Source organism: Pleurodeles waltl, chromosome 8 (genome assembly GCF_031143425.1).
Source record: "Pleurodeles waltl isolate 20211129_DDA chromosome 8, aPleWal1.hap1.20221129, whole genome shotgun sequence".
Taxonomy (NCBI): domain Eukaryota; kingdom Metazoa; phylum Chordata; class Amphibia; order Caudata; family Salamandridae; genus Pleurodeles; species Pleurodeles waltl.
The window spans coordinates 1,511,323,934-1,511,342,010 of record NC_090447.1 but is presented as its reverse complement, the minus strand read 5'-3'; the positions used below and the strand labels follow the sequence as shown (position 1 = coordinate 1,511,342,010).

The 18,077-nt window shown below is 44.2% G+C and overlaps 1 protein-coding gene across 2 annotated transcripts in view; it reads left to right on the top strand.

Annotated features, from left to right (window-relative positions):
- Positions 1 to 17,716, top strand: part of LOC138248844 (uncharacterized) — a 347,922-nt gene extending 330,206 nt beyond the window's left edge. For both annotated transcript variants that reach the window (XM_069202796.1, XM_069202795.1), the window contains exons 17-19: positions 492 to 578; positions 2,059 to 2,230; positions 13,618 to 17,716. In XM_069202796.1, the coding sequence (XP_069058897.1) occupies positions 492 to 578; positions 2,059 to 2,230; positions 13,618 to 13,636 (278 nt within the window). In that variant the 3' untranslated portion in view covers positions 13,637 to 17,716. The remainder of the gene's footprint in view (positions 1 to 491; positions 579 to 2,058; positions 2,231 to 13,617) is intronic.
- Positions 17,717 to 18,077: the final 361 nt, after the last annotated feature.

Here is an 18,077-nt window from a genome sequence, read left to right as displayed (position 1 = left end):
TGCATTGCAAATGCTTGTTTAAGTCTGCCTTGATAGCTCAGCTGTCTGCATAGCTCATTGTGAACAGTGCTTTAAAATATACATAGTGTGGGCTTTTGTTCAACCCAGATGAGTTTTTCCCTCTTACCTCATGCCATTGGCTGTTTGTGTACCGTTTTGCCTCCTTTGGTGTGCTTGCATTGCAATGCAGTAGCGAGTATTTTACAACTCAATAATTCAGTGAATTGTCACACATTGCCGCCATCAATCCTATTTTATGCCTAGCAACGTAACTCAGTTTACAGCATCTGTTTGGGTGACTGAAGTATACTGGAGATTTAAGGAAACAGACTGCACTGCTGTCAATGGATGCCACTAGGGTGGGTACCTTGGAATGGAGATATATGTTCTTGGTGCTGGAAACTATGGCTTTTGGTTTAATTATATTAAATGGTTAAATCTCCTCTACAATGAACCTATATCTCATAATCGGAACCTGTGCCTTTACTTAGGGGGACCAGACACGTCAGTTTTGGCGCAGGGAGCCTGGGAGCCGTGCCTGCAGAGGAGAGTCGAGGGACAGAGTAGCGGCGGAGGAGGTAAGTGTTTTTTTTTTTATTTAAATGTAAGGTTTATTCCCTCCCTCCTCCCCCCGCGCCTCCCGCCCCTTCTGCGGCCCGTGAGCCGCTACTGCCCCTCTCTCCTCTGAAGCTGCCCGGGAGGCAGAAGGTACAGTTATAAACTCGACTCTGGAATCTCCACCTGCTGCCGATAGGTAGTTAGTGGAGGTAGGGAAGGAAGGTGGCGAGGTGCAGAATGCGCCCCACTTAGTCCATGCTCACACGCCATGTTTACAATGTGTGTTTTCATTTCATTACTGCTGATCGAGGGATGCTTATTTTGTTTAAACGAAGTGGAAGAGACGCCCTGAGAGCCAACGTCAAGGGCCACACGTCAGGATTCACATTTCCAGAGCTTAATTTTTTGGGACTGGGACAGAACAAGAGTGAAAGATGGAAAGGGAGTAAAGGAAGAGGAAGAGAAATACTGGGAAACAAGGACAAAAGGAAAAAAGTGGGATGAGAAACAATCTGCAAAAGTAAGATAAAGGGGCAGGGAGTGACTGATAGTAGCTGAGTCAAAGCAAACCCCGTTTTCGGCAGCTCGGATAACAAGCGTGTGAGAAAAACTTTGAACCCTCAAACCTTTTTTTTATTTTTTTTTTTAACTAGTTAAGCAACTAACCGCTCTCACCGAAAGGCGATCCCCTCATATGTAGGAAGGTTTTAAATAACAAAGGTGACCCATTGACAAAAATAAGGGATCAAGTGGGCCAAGGACTTGGGATATTTCCAGGAAGGGGAGGTTGCGAGTAGCCCTTCTAGAGCGGTTGCAATAAAAGCCAGATTCAGATTAGTCTAGCGAAAACTATCACATAGGGTTTACCAAACCCAGAATGCTCCTGGTTAAGATTGGGAACGTCCCACGTATCGAAGACTGGGAAGCTGACCTGGATTGGTGCCAACGTGCTGAACATGTGGTATATCAGAGTCAGGGCTGCTCTAGGAAATGGAACAAGATGTGGACACCCTAGATAATATATGGAGGAACTGAAACAGAATAACCCATCTCTGATAAACAATATAAAAATCCAAACTTTAAGAGTATAATGCATCAACACGGAGGAGGTGTGGTCCAAATCTCATAAAATGGTAACAATGTGAATTACTGTCATGATTGAATATTGTGCAGCTGACTATGTGACCATGTGTTTTTGTCATTTATTTTTGTTAATAATAAATGTACATTTACAAAATGAATTGTCACTCATTAAATTAGGTGCATTGTATGCAGAAGGCAATAGTTTTTCTTTTGTTTTTTTTCACTGCAGCAGGTTTTAAAAAAAATATTTTATTTGAGATTCAAAATGTAAGCCTGCCCTGTTGGCTTCCTCAGTGCTTGTTTTCCAGGTACTCAACTTCTTTCTAACATCTACTAAATTGTGTTTATTTAGTGTCTGGAAGTAGCTTAAAAGGCATGATTTTAAAGCAGCTGTTGCCTTTTCTTTTTTCCCCCAAGTTGTAGATGATGTGCCTCAGGAAATACCTGACGGTGACCCCAAGAGGGATTCAGGAGACGATCATGATGAAATAGGAAACCACAGACCTTCATCTCAACATTTGCCCATCTCCCATGATAAGAAGGGCGACTCACCGAAACCCAAGAATAAAGGAGTATTAAAGACAAAAAGGTAAGACCTTAAGTTCATCTTTCTTTTTCACTCACTTTAAATAAATAGTCTCATTAAACTCAGAGGTGCAATTATTTAGTTTCTTGTCAAGAAAACCTTTCTGACAGGTTACATTAATGGCTTATGTTATTAAGAGGACTTCTTTTGAAAATCTAAAATTCATAAACAAGAAAAGCATTACCACAAAAATGCATAACTTTGAATTTGGTGGAGAGGGGAAGGGGCGACAATCCTTCACTCTCTAGTTGGATGTGAATGCGCAGTATACTCGGGTGGGCTCGTCCACCACAAAATAAAAGGTCCAGTTATGACCTGCATAGTAGTAAATATCTTGTGGTGTTGGTTTATTTCTTTACTTTTTCTCCCTTAAGATCATTGACCACTTCTGGATTCCCAAGATTTGTTGCAGAAATGTCATTCCAGTTATTCACTATTGTAAGCCTTAGCGAACAGGCTCTTTATTGCTTAGGGAGTCAAGTTAGCCATGCCTCATGAAAGGCTGACCAGTAAGACCTTCCCCGGTACTCAACAGATGCCGTACATTGGACATCCCATGCATCACGGATTCAATCATTTAAATGATTTATGTGGCTTTACATATTTCATAGTTTCTTTGCCCCTAGAGATGAATTCTTGGTCGAAAGGCTTTTTAATACGTTTGCAACTGGCAAAGTTGTTGGATTGTTTTTTTTATTTGAATGTACAATTCACAACTTTCCCTGTTTCATTGACATCATTTGGATCACAGCCATAAAATATTAGATTCAAAATTTGGTTTCAACCCTAAATACGTGTGTGACTTGAGATCTTTGTTCACACGTGGTGCAATGAGGCTCTTACAATCATGCACTTGCCATGTTTGTTCACCGATTAACATTTTGATTGCGGTTCCAATGTGAATACATTTGTATTAAATAATACATTTAGTTGAGGAGACATTACTGCTAGAAATATGTCTTCCTTTTGCCTGTCAGCTCTGGATAATCTTGGACCAGTTTGAAGAGCAGAAATATCATTAACACCCATACATGCAGATGGTTAGCATGCATGAGAAAAGACCCACAAGGGAGACCCCCTACCAAGCCTTATCCACCACCAACAAGGGGGCAAAGAATAAAAGAACCACGCATCGAGCTTCAGGGAGACAACAAGACAAATGAATCCAGTGCATTCAAAGTGAAATCTCTATCTTTCTTGGAAGACACTCACTGACCTGCCTTAAGCAAGGAATAAATCCATATTAGACCAAAGAATCAGACTTTAAGCATGAGCAGTTTGTCTAACTAAATTTATATCATAGATGGTACACAGAAACGAGTACTTTGGACCTGTAAAGCATTAAGGGACAGACAATACTTCTAGGCCCCTTTCTTCCTGGGAGTGATTTACACCAGCATGTCAGAGAGTTTGGCTTGGCCTCCTGAGTTTAAGCGTGCTTACCCTTTGGAAGCAGAAGTCAGAGTATAACTATCTCACACCTTTGTCTCCAAGGATGTCCCCAGTTTGACTTCTCAGTTACCATTGTGCCATTTTCCAGCCCCACTCGCTTGGGTGCTCATCGTAACTGGGATGACTCTTAGTTGGAAGAGAGGAACTTTGACTAAGGGGAAGGATACGGCAATGGCAAACTTTGGAGCTACTGATAATCAGCTGTTAATTTTGTCTATAACTGAGTGCCTCATTTCGCAGGTAGAGATTGTTAGAAATTGTTGTTGGTTGACTGGGACATAAGCCCTGATCAAGCAGTAACCACAATCCTAGCCAGTGTAATCCTGAAGAAAACCCTAAATCACCCTCTGGTAGCTTGGCACAGAGCAGCTGGGCTTAACTTAGAGGCACTGTGTAAAGTATGTGTGCAACACTTCAAAAAATAAAACAGTGAAAACTCCACACAAAAAGGTTCCACACCAGATTAGAAAAACAGATCTGTATTTAATAAATAAATTTAAAAAAAGCCCAGTCAACAAAAATCCAATAAGTAGACCTGGAGATATTGAATTTCAAAATTTTAAGTAAAAATAGCGCCAAGAAGCACTATTGGGGATATCTGGTTGTGACGGACCAGGACAAAGTCAAAAGTTCAGGCTGACCTCGATGGAGTGCCGGTCGGCTACAGGGAACCTGTTAGGTCAGCTGAACCGAAATACCTTAAATCCTGGTTGTGGATCATTTCATGGATTCGCCTTGAAGATGCGTCCCACAGTCGAGGTGATGCTTTGGTTTCAACATGTCCTGTTGACTGGGATTGCGATGTGAAGGCTGGGGTCAAGGATGCTTTGCACAGTGGAGATGATGTGTTGGTTACAATTAGCGGTGAAGCTGCGATATAGGATTTCAGCCTTGTCGTCGAGGCTGCTGTTGATTGGAGATGTGAGGAGCTTTTGCCAAGGAAAGCTTTGCACATCTTGACCGTTGCAAAGGTGATGCATTGAACACAAGATGCAGGTTGCAGCGACAGTGCAAGTCTTTTGCATCAGGTCGAATCAATGCAGTCCAATTCATGCAGCAGTATTGATGTGTCGGTTCTGCTCATGGATGCACCACTTAGCTGAGGAGATGCTTCTGTTCTGCTTGGGGATGCATCAATCAGCAGAGGATGTGGCAGTTCAGTTGAGAACACACCTTAGCGCCACTTCCAAGGGTCCATGAGTAGGGTGGCACCATTTGGCAGGGTAGACTAACAAATGGCAGACTCCAGGTGCAGCAACACTGAAATCCTTCCTTCTGGCAGAGTATCCACAGGTCCAGAAGTGTACTGAAGTGGCGTGTCTGAGTTCCACTACTTACACCCAATGGTGTTTTTGAAGTGGGGGAGACTTCAGAGACAGGCCTTTGAAGTGCACAGAGGTCCTGCTTTGGCTCCAGACTCACTGCAGGAAAGTAAACACCCCTTTGTGTGTGGACAGGACTCAGCCTATTCAGGTGTAAGTGAGGCTGTGCCCAACTCCTCCCTCCCATCCTACCAGGATGGCCCATCGAGTCACACCTAAGCTCCTATTTTGTGTGGCTGTCTAGAAGGAATACACAAATCCCAGCTGTCACCCACCGAAGACAGGTGACCAGACACAGGCAGCAGGCACCAAATGGCTAAAGTAAGAAAATTACAACTTTCTAAAAGTGGCATTTTCAGAATTTCAATTTAAAATCCAACTTCACCATAAATTTGGACTTTAACTTGTGATTCCAGAAACATCAAAATCTAAATGTTTATCTCTTCGCAATTGGGACTTACACTTGTAAAATATAATAAGGTAATACCATTTTTATCCAGGAAGGTCCTGAACACCTCCGTCACCTCTGGCTCCTTCCCTGAGGACTCTAAACACACTGAAGTGAGGCCCCGCCTGAAAAACAACCATCCACTGACCCAGCTGACTGGAAGAATTACCAGCCCTTCTCTCTGCTGTCCTATCCAGCAACAGTTCTTGAGAAAGCGATCAACCAGAAACTCACTGAACACCTAAAAGACCATGACCTCCTGGATCCCTCCCAATCCAAATTTCAAAGAAACCAGAGCACGAGACAGCCCTGATTGCAGCCACAGGTGACATCAGAGCCCCTCCTGGACCACAGGGAAACAGCAGCCCTCATCCTCATGGACCTGTTTGCTGCGTTCAACACCGTCTCCCACCACATCCTGATTAACAGACTCCACCACATTGGGATTCAAGAAAACACCCTCAAATGAATTGTCTTATACCTCACCGGCAGAACCCAAAGAATCCGTCCCCCACTGTTCACCTCACAGCCAAGGAAGATCATCTGTGGAGTCCCCCAAAGATCGTCTCCCAGCCAGACCCTCTTCATCACCTACATGACCTCCCTGGTAGTCGCCATCGGATCACATGGACTCAACATCCTCTTCTACGCCAACAACACACAGGTCATCCTCTCGCTGTCTGAAGAGCCCTCCACCACAAAAGCTAACTTCCACAGATGCCTTATGAACGTCATGGACTGAAAGGAGGAACGACTGTCTTAAACTGTCTCAAACTCAACACCAAAAAAACAGAATTCCTCATCTGTTGGAACAACATCTCGCCATGGACCAACACATGGTGGCCCAGCAGAGCCCGGCACACACTCTGCCCCCGGACCACACCCGCAACCTCAGTATCATCCGGGTTAACAAGCTGTCCATGAAGAAACAAGTCTACATTCTCATACACCTGCTCCCACACCTTTTGTATACTCCGCAAGACCGTTTGATGGCTACAAGCAAACACCAGAAGGACGGTCATGCAGGCCCTTATCACCAGCAGACTGGATTACGAAAACACACTCTACAAAGGTATCACTGTACACCTCTTGAAGAGACTCCAAACAATACAGAACTCAGTGGCAAGACTCATACGAGACCTCCCCAGAATGACCCACATCACACCCCATCTCAAGAAAGTACACTGGCTCCTGTTTCAGAAGACATGCCAGTTCAAGATGCTGACCTACTCTTACAAGGCCTTGCACAACGAAGGACCAGCATACAGCAACAAAATCCTGACCTTTCACCAACCAACCAGACACCTCCGATCAGCTTCCCTCTCCCTTGCATACACCCTGTGGATCTGTCTAGCCAACAGCAGGGGATGCTCGTTCTTGTACCCGAAGGCTTGCAACAACCTCCCACTGCCCTCAGAAGTGCACTGTTGTTCCAACAATTCAGAAGAGAACTAAAGACCTGGATTTTGAATGATCATACCTTCACGCAGCAGTATACAGCATCAGTACCTTGAGACCCTCACGGGTCATTTGCTGTGCTCTATAAATGATTGATCATGGGGGAGAGAAAGGCCTTGCAGTAGTAAAAAACTACTTTGGGAGTTATTTCACAACCAGGACATGTAAAACTAAAAAGGTATGTCCCCTGCCTTCTAAATACACTGTACTCTGCCATTTGGGTGGTCCAGGGCCTACCTTAAGAGTGACTTATATATATAAAAGGGGAAGGTTTGGGCGTGGCAAAAAGGGAATTTTGCTAAGTTGATTTGGCAGTATAAAACTGCACACGCAGCCTCTGCAATGGCAGGCCTCAGACATGGTTCGGGGCTACTAAAGTGGGTGGCACAATCAGTGCTGCAAGCCCACTAGTAGCATTTGATTGACAGGCTCTGGGTACATATAGTACAACTTTACTATGGGCTTATAAGTAAATTAAATATGCCACCTGAGGATATACCAGTATTACCATGTTTAGGGGAGAGAGCACAAGCACTTTGGCACTGGTTATACTGAAAAAGTGCACAGAGTCCTAATACCAACAAAAATTAGGTCAGAAAAGTGGAGGAGGTAGGCAAAAAGGTGGGGGGGGGGGGGGGGCACCCTAAGGCTGTCCGGTCTAACAGGGATGAAAAAAGGTAAGGCCAAAAGTTCTGCATTTTATCATCATTTGAAACGTTTAGCATTTCAAAGTAATACTGATAGGAAAATGTTATTAGATTAATTCCTAATGTAATATCCCTACAAGATGAAAATGTGTTTGGGCAATATTGTCAATACACATACGGAGTACACAATAAAAATGAATGCTACGGAAGGTATTGAACATTGACTGATTAGCAAGTTTGAAGCACATACATTGTTCGATTTGAAAAACCTCTGCTCAAGTCTTAAGTTCATTTAAATCAGAAATAAACCAGATTCACGACTGAGATTAACGAAGAGTTAATGTATCTTTAATGAAAACAAAATACATTGAACACATTGAGATTTGGTTCTAGAGTGCACAGTTTAATAGCAATATCAGTATATATTCTCCTGAGGATAAATAACGGCTGCAGAAGTCAATCATATGGAAAGCACTGTGTTCTAGAATAGAGTTCATAGCTGTAGTAAAAATGCTACTGTTGGCATGGTTACCCCCCACATTTTGCCTAGTGTTGATGCCAACTTTGATTGAAAGTGAGCTGGGACCCTGCTAACTAGGCCCCTGCCACTTTCAGACAAGTTTCTGCCCACATGGGGTGAGTGCCTTTGTGCACTCTGTGGTCAGAAACAAAGCCTGTCCTGGGTGGAGGTCCTTCACACCTCCCCCCTGCAGGAACTGTAACACCTGGCGGTGAGCCTCAAGGGCTCAAGCCTCGGCTTACAGTGCCCCAGGGCACTCCAACTAGTGGAGATGTTCGTCCTCGGGACAAAGCCCCACTTTTGGTGGCAAGTCCGGCTGGAAAAGTAGGGAAAACGGGGAGGAGTGACCACCCCAGCCCAGACCACCCCTAAGATGTCCAGAGCTGAGGTGACCCCTCCCTACAGAATCCTCCATCTTGGTTTGGGGGACAGGGACCAATAGGATTAGGTTTGTGCTCCCCTCCCCCCAAGGGAGTGAACACAAGGAGGGTGTAGCCACCCTCGGGGACAGTAGAAATTGGCTACTGCCCTCTGACCCCTAAAACACCCCTAAATCTAGGATTTAAGGGCCTCCCTGAACACAGCTCACCAGATTCCTGGCAACCTACAACCCCCAGGAGAGAAAAAAGAAGACAACAACTGCCCTATCTTCTGCTTCAAAGAACCTTCAAAAACTACAGTGACACATCCAGCAGGACCAGCAACCTCTGCCAAGCTACAGAGGACTGCCTTGCACCCAAAAGGACCAAGAACTCCAGTGGACAGCAGCCCTGTCTGATGAAAAGAAGAAAAGAAACTATCTGCAAGGACTCCAGCCTCACCCCGAATGCGTGAGTCCTAACCGCTCTGCACCCTATGCCCACGGCCTGTGTCCAGGTGGCCCAACTAGCCAGAGAGGATTCCCAGGCAATTCTGAGCAAGTGCTCACCTTGGGCTAACCTCTCCACCCCTTCAGGACGATGCCTGCAGAGGGAATCCCGAGGGTCCCCCTGACCACGACTGCCCTGGACGAAGATAACCGACGCCTGAAGAACCACTGCACCTGAAGCCCCCAGGCCTAGGAGAAACCAACCCACGGTGCAGCATTGTCCAGTAGGCAGCCCTCCTCCCTTGTCCAGCCGGTGAGTTGTCCGAGAAGCCCCCCTGGACCTCACCTGCAGCCTCTGGTAACCCCGGGGTCTCCTCGTAGACCAGCATTGGAAACCCGATGTCCTTTTTGCACCTGGCCACCCCGTGCTTCTGAGGGTGCATGTTTGGTGCCTACTTGGGGCCCCTCCAGTGCTCCTATAAACCCCCCAGGTCTGCGCTCCGACACCGCAGGTACTTACCTGCCAGCAGACCAAGATCTGAGTGCCCCCTGTCTCCATAGGAGCCCACTTTAATTTGGCTCCTCTTTGACCTCTGCACCCGACCGGCTCCGTGTTGCTGGTAGTGGGTGGTTGGGGTTACCTGGAACCCCCAGCGGTGGACTACCTAAAACCCAGAGACAGGAACTGTAAGTTGTATACTTATCTGCAAAACTGTATTGTCTTTTCCCTCCCCCCCCCCAGGAACTGTTAAAAAATGCAGGGTCCACTTTTAAAATAGCTTTTTGCCATTTTAAGAAAAACGGTATACATTGTCGATTCTATTCAAAGTCCTGAGTATATATATGCAAAGTACCTTTCACCTTTTGTACTTACCTGCAAACTGACTCTTGTGGTTCTAAAAATAAATTAAGAAAATATATTTTTCCTATATAAAATCAATTGGTCTGGAGTTAAGTCATTGAGTGTGTGCTTCTTCTATTTTCTGTGTGTGTAGAACAAATGCTTTCCACTACCCTCTGATAAGCCTAACTGCTTGACCACACTACCACAAAATAGAGCATTAGTATTATCTTCTTTAGCCTCTGTTAAGCCTCTGGGGAACCCCTGGACTCGGTGCACTCTATATCTCGTTTTGGTATAGTGTGTATATAGTGCCAATAACCAATATCCAAATGGAAGCTAGTGAACATTCTTCAAACACCATAACAATCGAACATTTTGGACTGTCGTGGCTTATAAACTACATAATACACAAGGAAAATGTTACAAAAAACACCCATACAGAATGAGAACATTAAGTTTTTTTTTTAATGAACTGTTTCTCTCCATCTCAGACACCAGCATAGCACAACTCCTCAACTCTGTTTTTGTAGCTGACTTTTGTACCTCATACCTGATCTTTGATTGTCTCTGCTGCGTGCAGCCCTCTGATACAGAGGCAAACTGGGCTTACCTGCCCTCGGCTCGCAGGTAAACCTGCACCGGAGTGAAAATGTAACTGGCAACCTCAGAGTCGACTCATCAGAGGTGAGCATGCTACTGCTAGCCGGCCTAAATGTGGGAATAGGATCATTTAAGCTAACATGCAGCTCCTGCTGGTAAACAAATGATTGAAAGCACTTCAATAGAATGTTTACATCGAACAGCACAGAATCCAAATGCTGCATCAGGATACCATGAACCGCCATTTTGTATGCTACTGGTAGAACTAACTGTGTCAGCAAGGATATCAAATAAATAATTCTAAATAAACCTCAGCACGCACAGCCACATAGCGCACCCCTGTGTCACTAGGAAGGTACCCATTGATTCAGGCCCTCTCTGGCACCTTCAGTGCTCCCCCCATGCACACAAACCATGAAGTCCTAACCTGGTTCACATCAGTGTGCTCAAGTGGGTCCCTTGTAATAAACTCTCCCCAGTCATCTTCACTGTCTCTATGGGACCACTAGAGTCCCTTCTTGCTGGCCAGGTAACACACATTATTCAGCCTGCCAATGATAAGTAGCTTAACTATAAGGATTTTTCAGTCAGTGACTTCACCTGCTTCTCCTCCAGTCTGACTTGAATGCCACAGGTATACCCAGTGGGCAAGCCCACCATAACAGAACCTATCCCCTCACCGACAGCTCACACCTTAGATGTAAGTAAAGCTCAGTGCCATGAATCTCAAAGGCTTTTTGCCACTGCCAGGCTGGGTCAAGCTTATAATTATAGTAGATTCACACACTCCTGGTGTGGGCATTGCAATACAGGAGTGTACAAATCCCGAGCAAGTGTGTGCTGCTTTTCACAATATCTCTGATAAGAAAATTCAGGGTTCGAGCCAGGAGAGTGGCACCCTGCATCTTCATCATTTGTAGTGGATGGATGTCTCGGTGTTTGAAAGTTTGAAGAATACATTGATACAAACTGGTCTCTAAAGGATGTTCACACATAAGACTGCATCCTTGTTGTAGCAGTCAAACTGGAGAAGCCCATTAAAAGTGTTAATGCTTCAGGTCCCATCCCTGAAGGAAATCGTTAAAGTCTGTGCCTCTCTTCTGATGAGAAACAGAGAGGGCTTTCGATCCCTTTCAGAGTCCACATGTCCAACAATTGTACCGTAACTTAGAGTAACCATGCAGTCTCACTACAACCCTTTGGCTAGGACAGGAACTCAGCCCTCTACCATCCAAGCATTTCCTGTGGCTTTGAACATGGACTCTGACATAAGCCAAGACCTCTTCTGCAGTCCATTTCACCTACTGTGCTGCATCAGACTTAGCAGATTCTTAAAGTGGTGACATGAAAAATCTCCACAAAGCTAACTTATTTATTTGGGGTTTTCTAAAGCCCTAAAGCCCAACTTGCAGTACTTGTAGAGCACATTAGATCTGAGTCATAGAAGTGGGCCTAGAGATGAGGTTTTGGACAGTATCAGACATTTATTGAATAGTTTAGTCAACAGAGGAATTATTTGACCATGTATGCTGATACACAGGGATTGTCCTTAAACATGGAAGATCCTTCCTCCAAATTACTTCTAAGAAGTTGGCCAGATGGATAGTAGGTTATGATTGGTGGTCCTTTGGTATCCTATTGGAAGATAAGGGACAAATAACTTCAACAGATAATTTAGAGCTTGCCCATTTAAGCTTTCAAGAATGAGGCAGGTAGATTTACAATTCACTCTTCCCTTTGCTGGAAGTTAGTAGGGTGCTGGTCTGATGTGGTCATATAATTTGAGAGACCACCAGTACGATTATGGACTCTTTAGAGTATAGATTAGAGTAGAGGTAATGATTTTTTTGAGGGGGCGATGTTGCCAAGTGTAAAGACTATTCTATAGTCAAGGCAGGGGACTATCAGTGGAATTTCTGAGTGGTGAAGGGGAGAAAGACACCACATTTATGTCGGGTGTGGAAGAAAGCCCATTGACAAATGACAACATTATTGGAGGCTCTTTCCACTCAGTGTGGTGGTGACCCCTAAAGATTTAGGTCAAGACAAGGACAGTGGAACAGCATTATCCAGTCCCAGTATTTAGTGTTTAACACAGTTGAAGCATAGCCAGTTTTCTGTATCTTTTTCATTGAGATTTACATTGGTGACATGCACACACATAATAGCCAATCCAGTGATGAAAAATCATCTTAAGGTCTCTTGTTTTAGCTACAACCACTAGGTGATATTTCGTAGAGGCGCACTTGGTATCTGCTTTCGCTTTTTGCGTCTGGAGCACAATTCTTCACTCTGTGTTCTGCATCTCATATCTTTCTTCGGACAGAACAGAAATGATGTTCCACATGCCTGATTTTATGGTGCATTCATGACCTGAAGCAGTCATTCTATAAAGTTTGGTAGAAGTCAGTTACTTCTGCATTGTGCTGCTCCACTAAGGGTATCCAGTTTTAACAGTAAGGAAAGAACTTCACAATCCTTTGACAACCCTTTGCGTATGAAGCCCCCATCTTGAGTAACATTCAAAAAAAGGATGAAGGGAAAATACCAGCCAAAACCTTAGAACAGTAAGTGCCCATCATCTTCATTTAACCTCGTGCTGATCAGGAGAGTCCACGAGACCTTAGGCTCCGAACAATATTGACTTCTAGTGCAGTTCACAAACAGATGAGTTGTATGGATGTTTCCAGAAATATCTCTGCATCAATTTAGAGACGTTTCCTGGGAACGACAGGTTCACACAACAGTTCTAGTCATGTTTCTGAGATGTGCTCTGAAGCAGCACATGCACTGCAGACTTAGCAATTTCTTGCAAAAATGGCTGCAGAGCTCTCTACATATCATCATGATCTGGCCCATCGAGTGGTGGTTGACGCTTTGTGTTACTGGGCTGAGATGCCATGAAGTCGTGCATTAACTTAAGAGTTACTGGAGCACGGATGCTTTCTCAGGTGTGCACCGAAATCATGCTACAGTCCCTGGTGTCGTGGCTAGGGTACCAGATGTTGTTGAGATTAACCTTGGTGGTCTGCAACGATGGTTTGAAGAAAAAACACCCTGTAACGTTTTACCACTATTGCCTTCATATAACCTGCTCCCTCCCACCCTGACTTTAGAAGCAATAAATCAGATCTACGTTGCTGTTTACCCCGTAAGGTGCAATAGTGGTGGGTAAAGAAGTGACCAGAGGGATATGGTCCATGGATATGCCCCAGATGTGGTGTATAATGCTGCCATAGCATCATTGAAGGGATGTTTCCTGACTTGTGTATGTCTTTTTGTGTCTTACAGAATGAAGGTGGATAACTGATGGCATCTGCAAACCCAGGAGGGTACCAGCAGAGGGCAGTATCCAATGCTGCGTGTTCTTCAGTGGCGACACGGACTATATCATCACGGGTTACGTCCTCACGTGTTACTGTCAGTGTCCAAATATGGTTGATATTGAAGGATGTTGAAGGAACATATTTAACAAAATGGGTAAACTACATAGCACAATGATCAAAGCCAATGGGAAAACCGTCTGCAAAAACACACAAGAACATTTAAGCAGATACATTTGGTTTTTAAAAAAATCTTTTTTTAACAACATTCCTTTATTCTAAGCTTGCATCCACACTAGGACTGAACTGATCCATTTTTGTAATGGATGGAGTTGTAGGAAGTGGTGGCAAGAAATTGTTTTGCAGAAAACCCAGTGGTTGCGTCAAGAATGGTGGGTGTGATGCTAGCAGTCCCAGCCAGTTACAACCAACTGTAGCCATTTGTTGCAAACAAACACAGTCATCATAATTGTGTTATTAAGCTTCCAGCACACAAGTGAAACAAAATGGCAGTTTGCTTGCTAAGCACTTGCTCTCTCTGTGTAATAAGAGGGGACATAACAGTTTCCACGGCGAATGATGTCACAATACATGTCAAAATCCAAGAAGAAATCATCAAAGGAACATTTGTCTGGTGTTTTGTGATTGTTGTAGATGCAGGACTGAGCAAAGAGACCTATTTTTTCATCTGCACTTGATGGGCCCTTTAATTCTACAGCTTCAAGAGTCTTAACTGTGACAAAGTCTTTGATTCCATTGACACCCTGGCAAGTACAGAGGCCTTTAAGATTTGCCCTTCATCCAGACCAGGTCGAGTACAGCTGGGTACCACACAATGGTTGTTTGGAAACTTTAATATGGTGGCAAATAAGGGCCTTTATAAAGAAGGGAACGCAAGCTTAATTGAAGAATTGAAGGCTTAAGTTGACTTATCTTCTTAAAATTACCAGTCAGCCTCCAGGTGCTACGGTATTCTTTTAAATTCTACAAACCTAGTTCCATGACCAGCTGCACCTACCAAATGAAGTCTACCTGATCTAGGACATGGGGACCAGATAAAAATCATTTTAAGTTTCTACGTCCTTCAATGTACCATGAATGTGAATGCTGTGTCTGTCTCAGGTGTCTGGTTACAGGACTAGGAGTTCTGTTGCACCAGAATGCTGATGAAACTGGCTGTGTGACCACCTCGGTCTTATCACGCTCTGGTCCGCCATACCGCCATCTTAAGATATGCTGTAGTTAACACTCCTTGGGGTTTTTGCTTCCTTGGTAGCCTGGGCAGACCTAGTTCCTAGTTCCTGATGTGCTGGAGCGTGGTCTGTGTCTGACTGGGACGCGCGGTTTCTGTCTTCCTCTGCTGGAGACACAGAGTGGAGGGTTTCTCCCTTTGTGGAGCACCTGTGGGCTCCGCCCGCTGGGCCACGCCCCGTCCACCCTCGAGGTAGGTGGGGGAGTTCCCGCCTTTTTACCAGGATGATGGATGGACGACTAAGTATTTTTTACCCATGTTTCTAATTATGTATTGTATGTGCAGATGTGTGTGTATAGTCATGTGTGTGTATAAATATATATATATATGTGTATATGTTGTTTCTGTGCCTGGCATGTTTCTATGAATTTCTGCTCTCTTTTTATCACACTTATCTACTCATCGCTCTTATGTCATGTCTCTATCAAACTATCCTCCATTCTCACTCGGACTCATCCCAAATCCCTTCGACCACTTCCATCTCCTAAATATCTCTGCCTAAGCTCATCCCTCCACCCCCACATCTAACTCACCAAACCTCACTCTACCTCTGTGACCTCCCACACAGCCCTACTAAATTCTCCTGCATTCATCTCACCCTGCTACTATGCTCTCCCTAACCCTTCCACATCCTCTTTCCCCTCCGCCCCCCTTTTATTCATCTCAAGCCTTTGGATTGAGCAAATGAAGGACAAACTCCCAATTAACACTTCTGGATTTCTTTCCTCCTCCACCCCTCCATTACTCCAGTCAATCTAACTAACAAACTCTCATATCCGCAACTCAAATTAACTCATAATAATACTAAAACTGTACTCCTTATTAAATTATACTAATGCATCACTAATTCTTGTTGGGTACCGGAGTAGCGTGCTACTCATCGAAAAGCGCTTCGACGCCTCGTCAGGGGTAGTAAGCGCTATATAAATACGATTACAATTACAATTACAAAAATATAAAATAATCACCAGTGTTTAAGTGGGGCGGGTTCTACCAGGTTTGAGACCCAGCAGTAACTACAAACTGAACTTAAAACATGTACCTATGAGGCCCTGTACTAATGTACTGAATTCTACAGGCAAATACGCTGATTGATTTCTCCACTGTGACTATAAAAACCCTCAAAGTAATCCATGTCAGTAGTGCAGCCCCTGCCTACATTTCACATATTTTAGTTCATTTTGCCTTCTCTGAGGTTGTTTGCTTTTTCCATGTGCTGTGCTTCTGCATTGGGTTTTTCAAGTAACACATGAGCATTGTGTAGTGCTTACTATGAACTGAATCCCCTCCAGGTGTCTGGGTGCACTCAGGCTTTGTGTGGGTGTTTATGACTCCGCACGATTGGGAGCTCTGGGGCTGAGGCTGACGGAAGTACAGGTTTTTCACACAGTGCCTTATTACATGTCCATCCAGTACTTCTCCTCTCTCCAGAACACAAAGATGTGCCAACTGCTTGAGAACGAAGGGTACACAGCTTTCAAAATATTGACAGAACCAAATGAAGAGATGATGTGCTTACATGACAATGGACATATATATATATATATATATACACACACAGAGAGAGTATGTGCATGAGTGGTTGAAAAGTCATGGTAAAGGAGCATTGACGCAAAGAGATAAATGCAGAAGGCACAGGAACAGGTTGCGAAGAGTGATGAATTGGAAGTATATGACTTGAAATATGCAGAGGAGAGGATTTCAGTAACTTGTCTAAGGAAAAAGGGCAGAAAGATTTAACAGAGTGAATTACTGCAGAGGAACATGGTCTACGTTTGGGCACAGGAGTGACTGAGACAAACCGAAGACATCTGCCCCTTCCACAGACAATAGCAATGTTTAACTCGCCTTTTTATTTCTAAGTGTTAACAGCAAAATCATAGTTATTTATATGATAGGGCTAACAGGCACTGACATAGTCAGTTGGCCTGGCTTGGTGAAGGTGCATGCTTATTGGTGTGTGATATGTCTGGGTGCAATAACAGAAAACTCAGAGTGCCAGCTGCATACTGGTCGGGTGGCACACCGAGTGAAGCATAGGATTTTAGTTCATGTGTTCTAAGCTGCCTCTACCCCCACCCCCCCTCCCAAAAATTTGTTATGTTTTTTTCCACGCCCTTCTTTCGATACTACCCGCATCCCCAACCCAATTTTTTCATCCCACATAAAGCACTGGGACCTGAAGCTGACATACACTGAGATCACACCTAAAGCAAGCGTGACAGCGCAGGTGGTCAGTAACACTACTCAGTTATTGCCCAATTTTATCAGCTATAAATTAGAGGGGAAATAAATCTTATTTATTACAGGGAGTGGCTGTAATTAGATTAAGGGCCCGAGACTGCTTCAGGAATACGCCACCTCAGTATTCCGTGTCTGCACATATAAATACAGCAGCCGTGTGCTTAGGAGGAGGGCTTTGGACACCTGCACTTTTTTATTTACAAATTAAGGACTGTGGTCCGGCCCATACTGCCACCATGCCACCTCTTTACACAACACAGGAGGCTATCCAGGAATGGTATGTAGCATCAGCGAGGTATAACTTTAGTCTTTATTGGCAGCTACCAGGAGAGAACAAAGGAAAAGATGAAAATAATACTCACAAACCCAACTAAAGTAATTCTCTGCAGCATTTGGCATGCTCTAGTATGCCTAACTATCTGCCCACTCAACCCAAAACTAGCAGGTAAATGTTTCCATGATGTTTCGTTTCTTATTTATAGAGGATGTACAAAACGTAATGAAGGGGAGATGTTGCGTGAAGTTTTGTAATTTAAACCATAAAGAAATAAAACAAATATATGTTTTAAAATGGTTGTGTCATTATTATGTTTTTAGGTGGGGTGTTTACAAGGCATTGACCTAGCCCAGACAGGTAACGTAGAACCACATAAAGGTCTGTGGAAAGGGTCATCACATGAAAGTAATGCTGATATATTTACAGATCTGGGGGGATAAGCAAGGCAGTGCTTGACTTGTAAAATATTAAATACTGGGGCTTAAAGTTTTGCTCAGAGGCCCACTGCCAATTATACTGAATGGCAGGGTTGCCCATACCACCTCTAGTCTTTTCAGTCCACCAATAGATTCTCCCTTCCCCTTTATCTCACTGTTACAGGTTCCTGCTTTCTCCCTTTGTGTTGATCTTTGTCTCCCCCCCCCTCCTTCGTGTT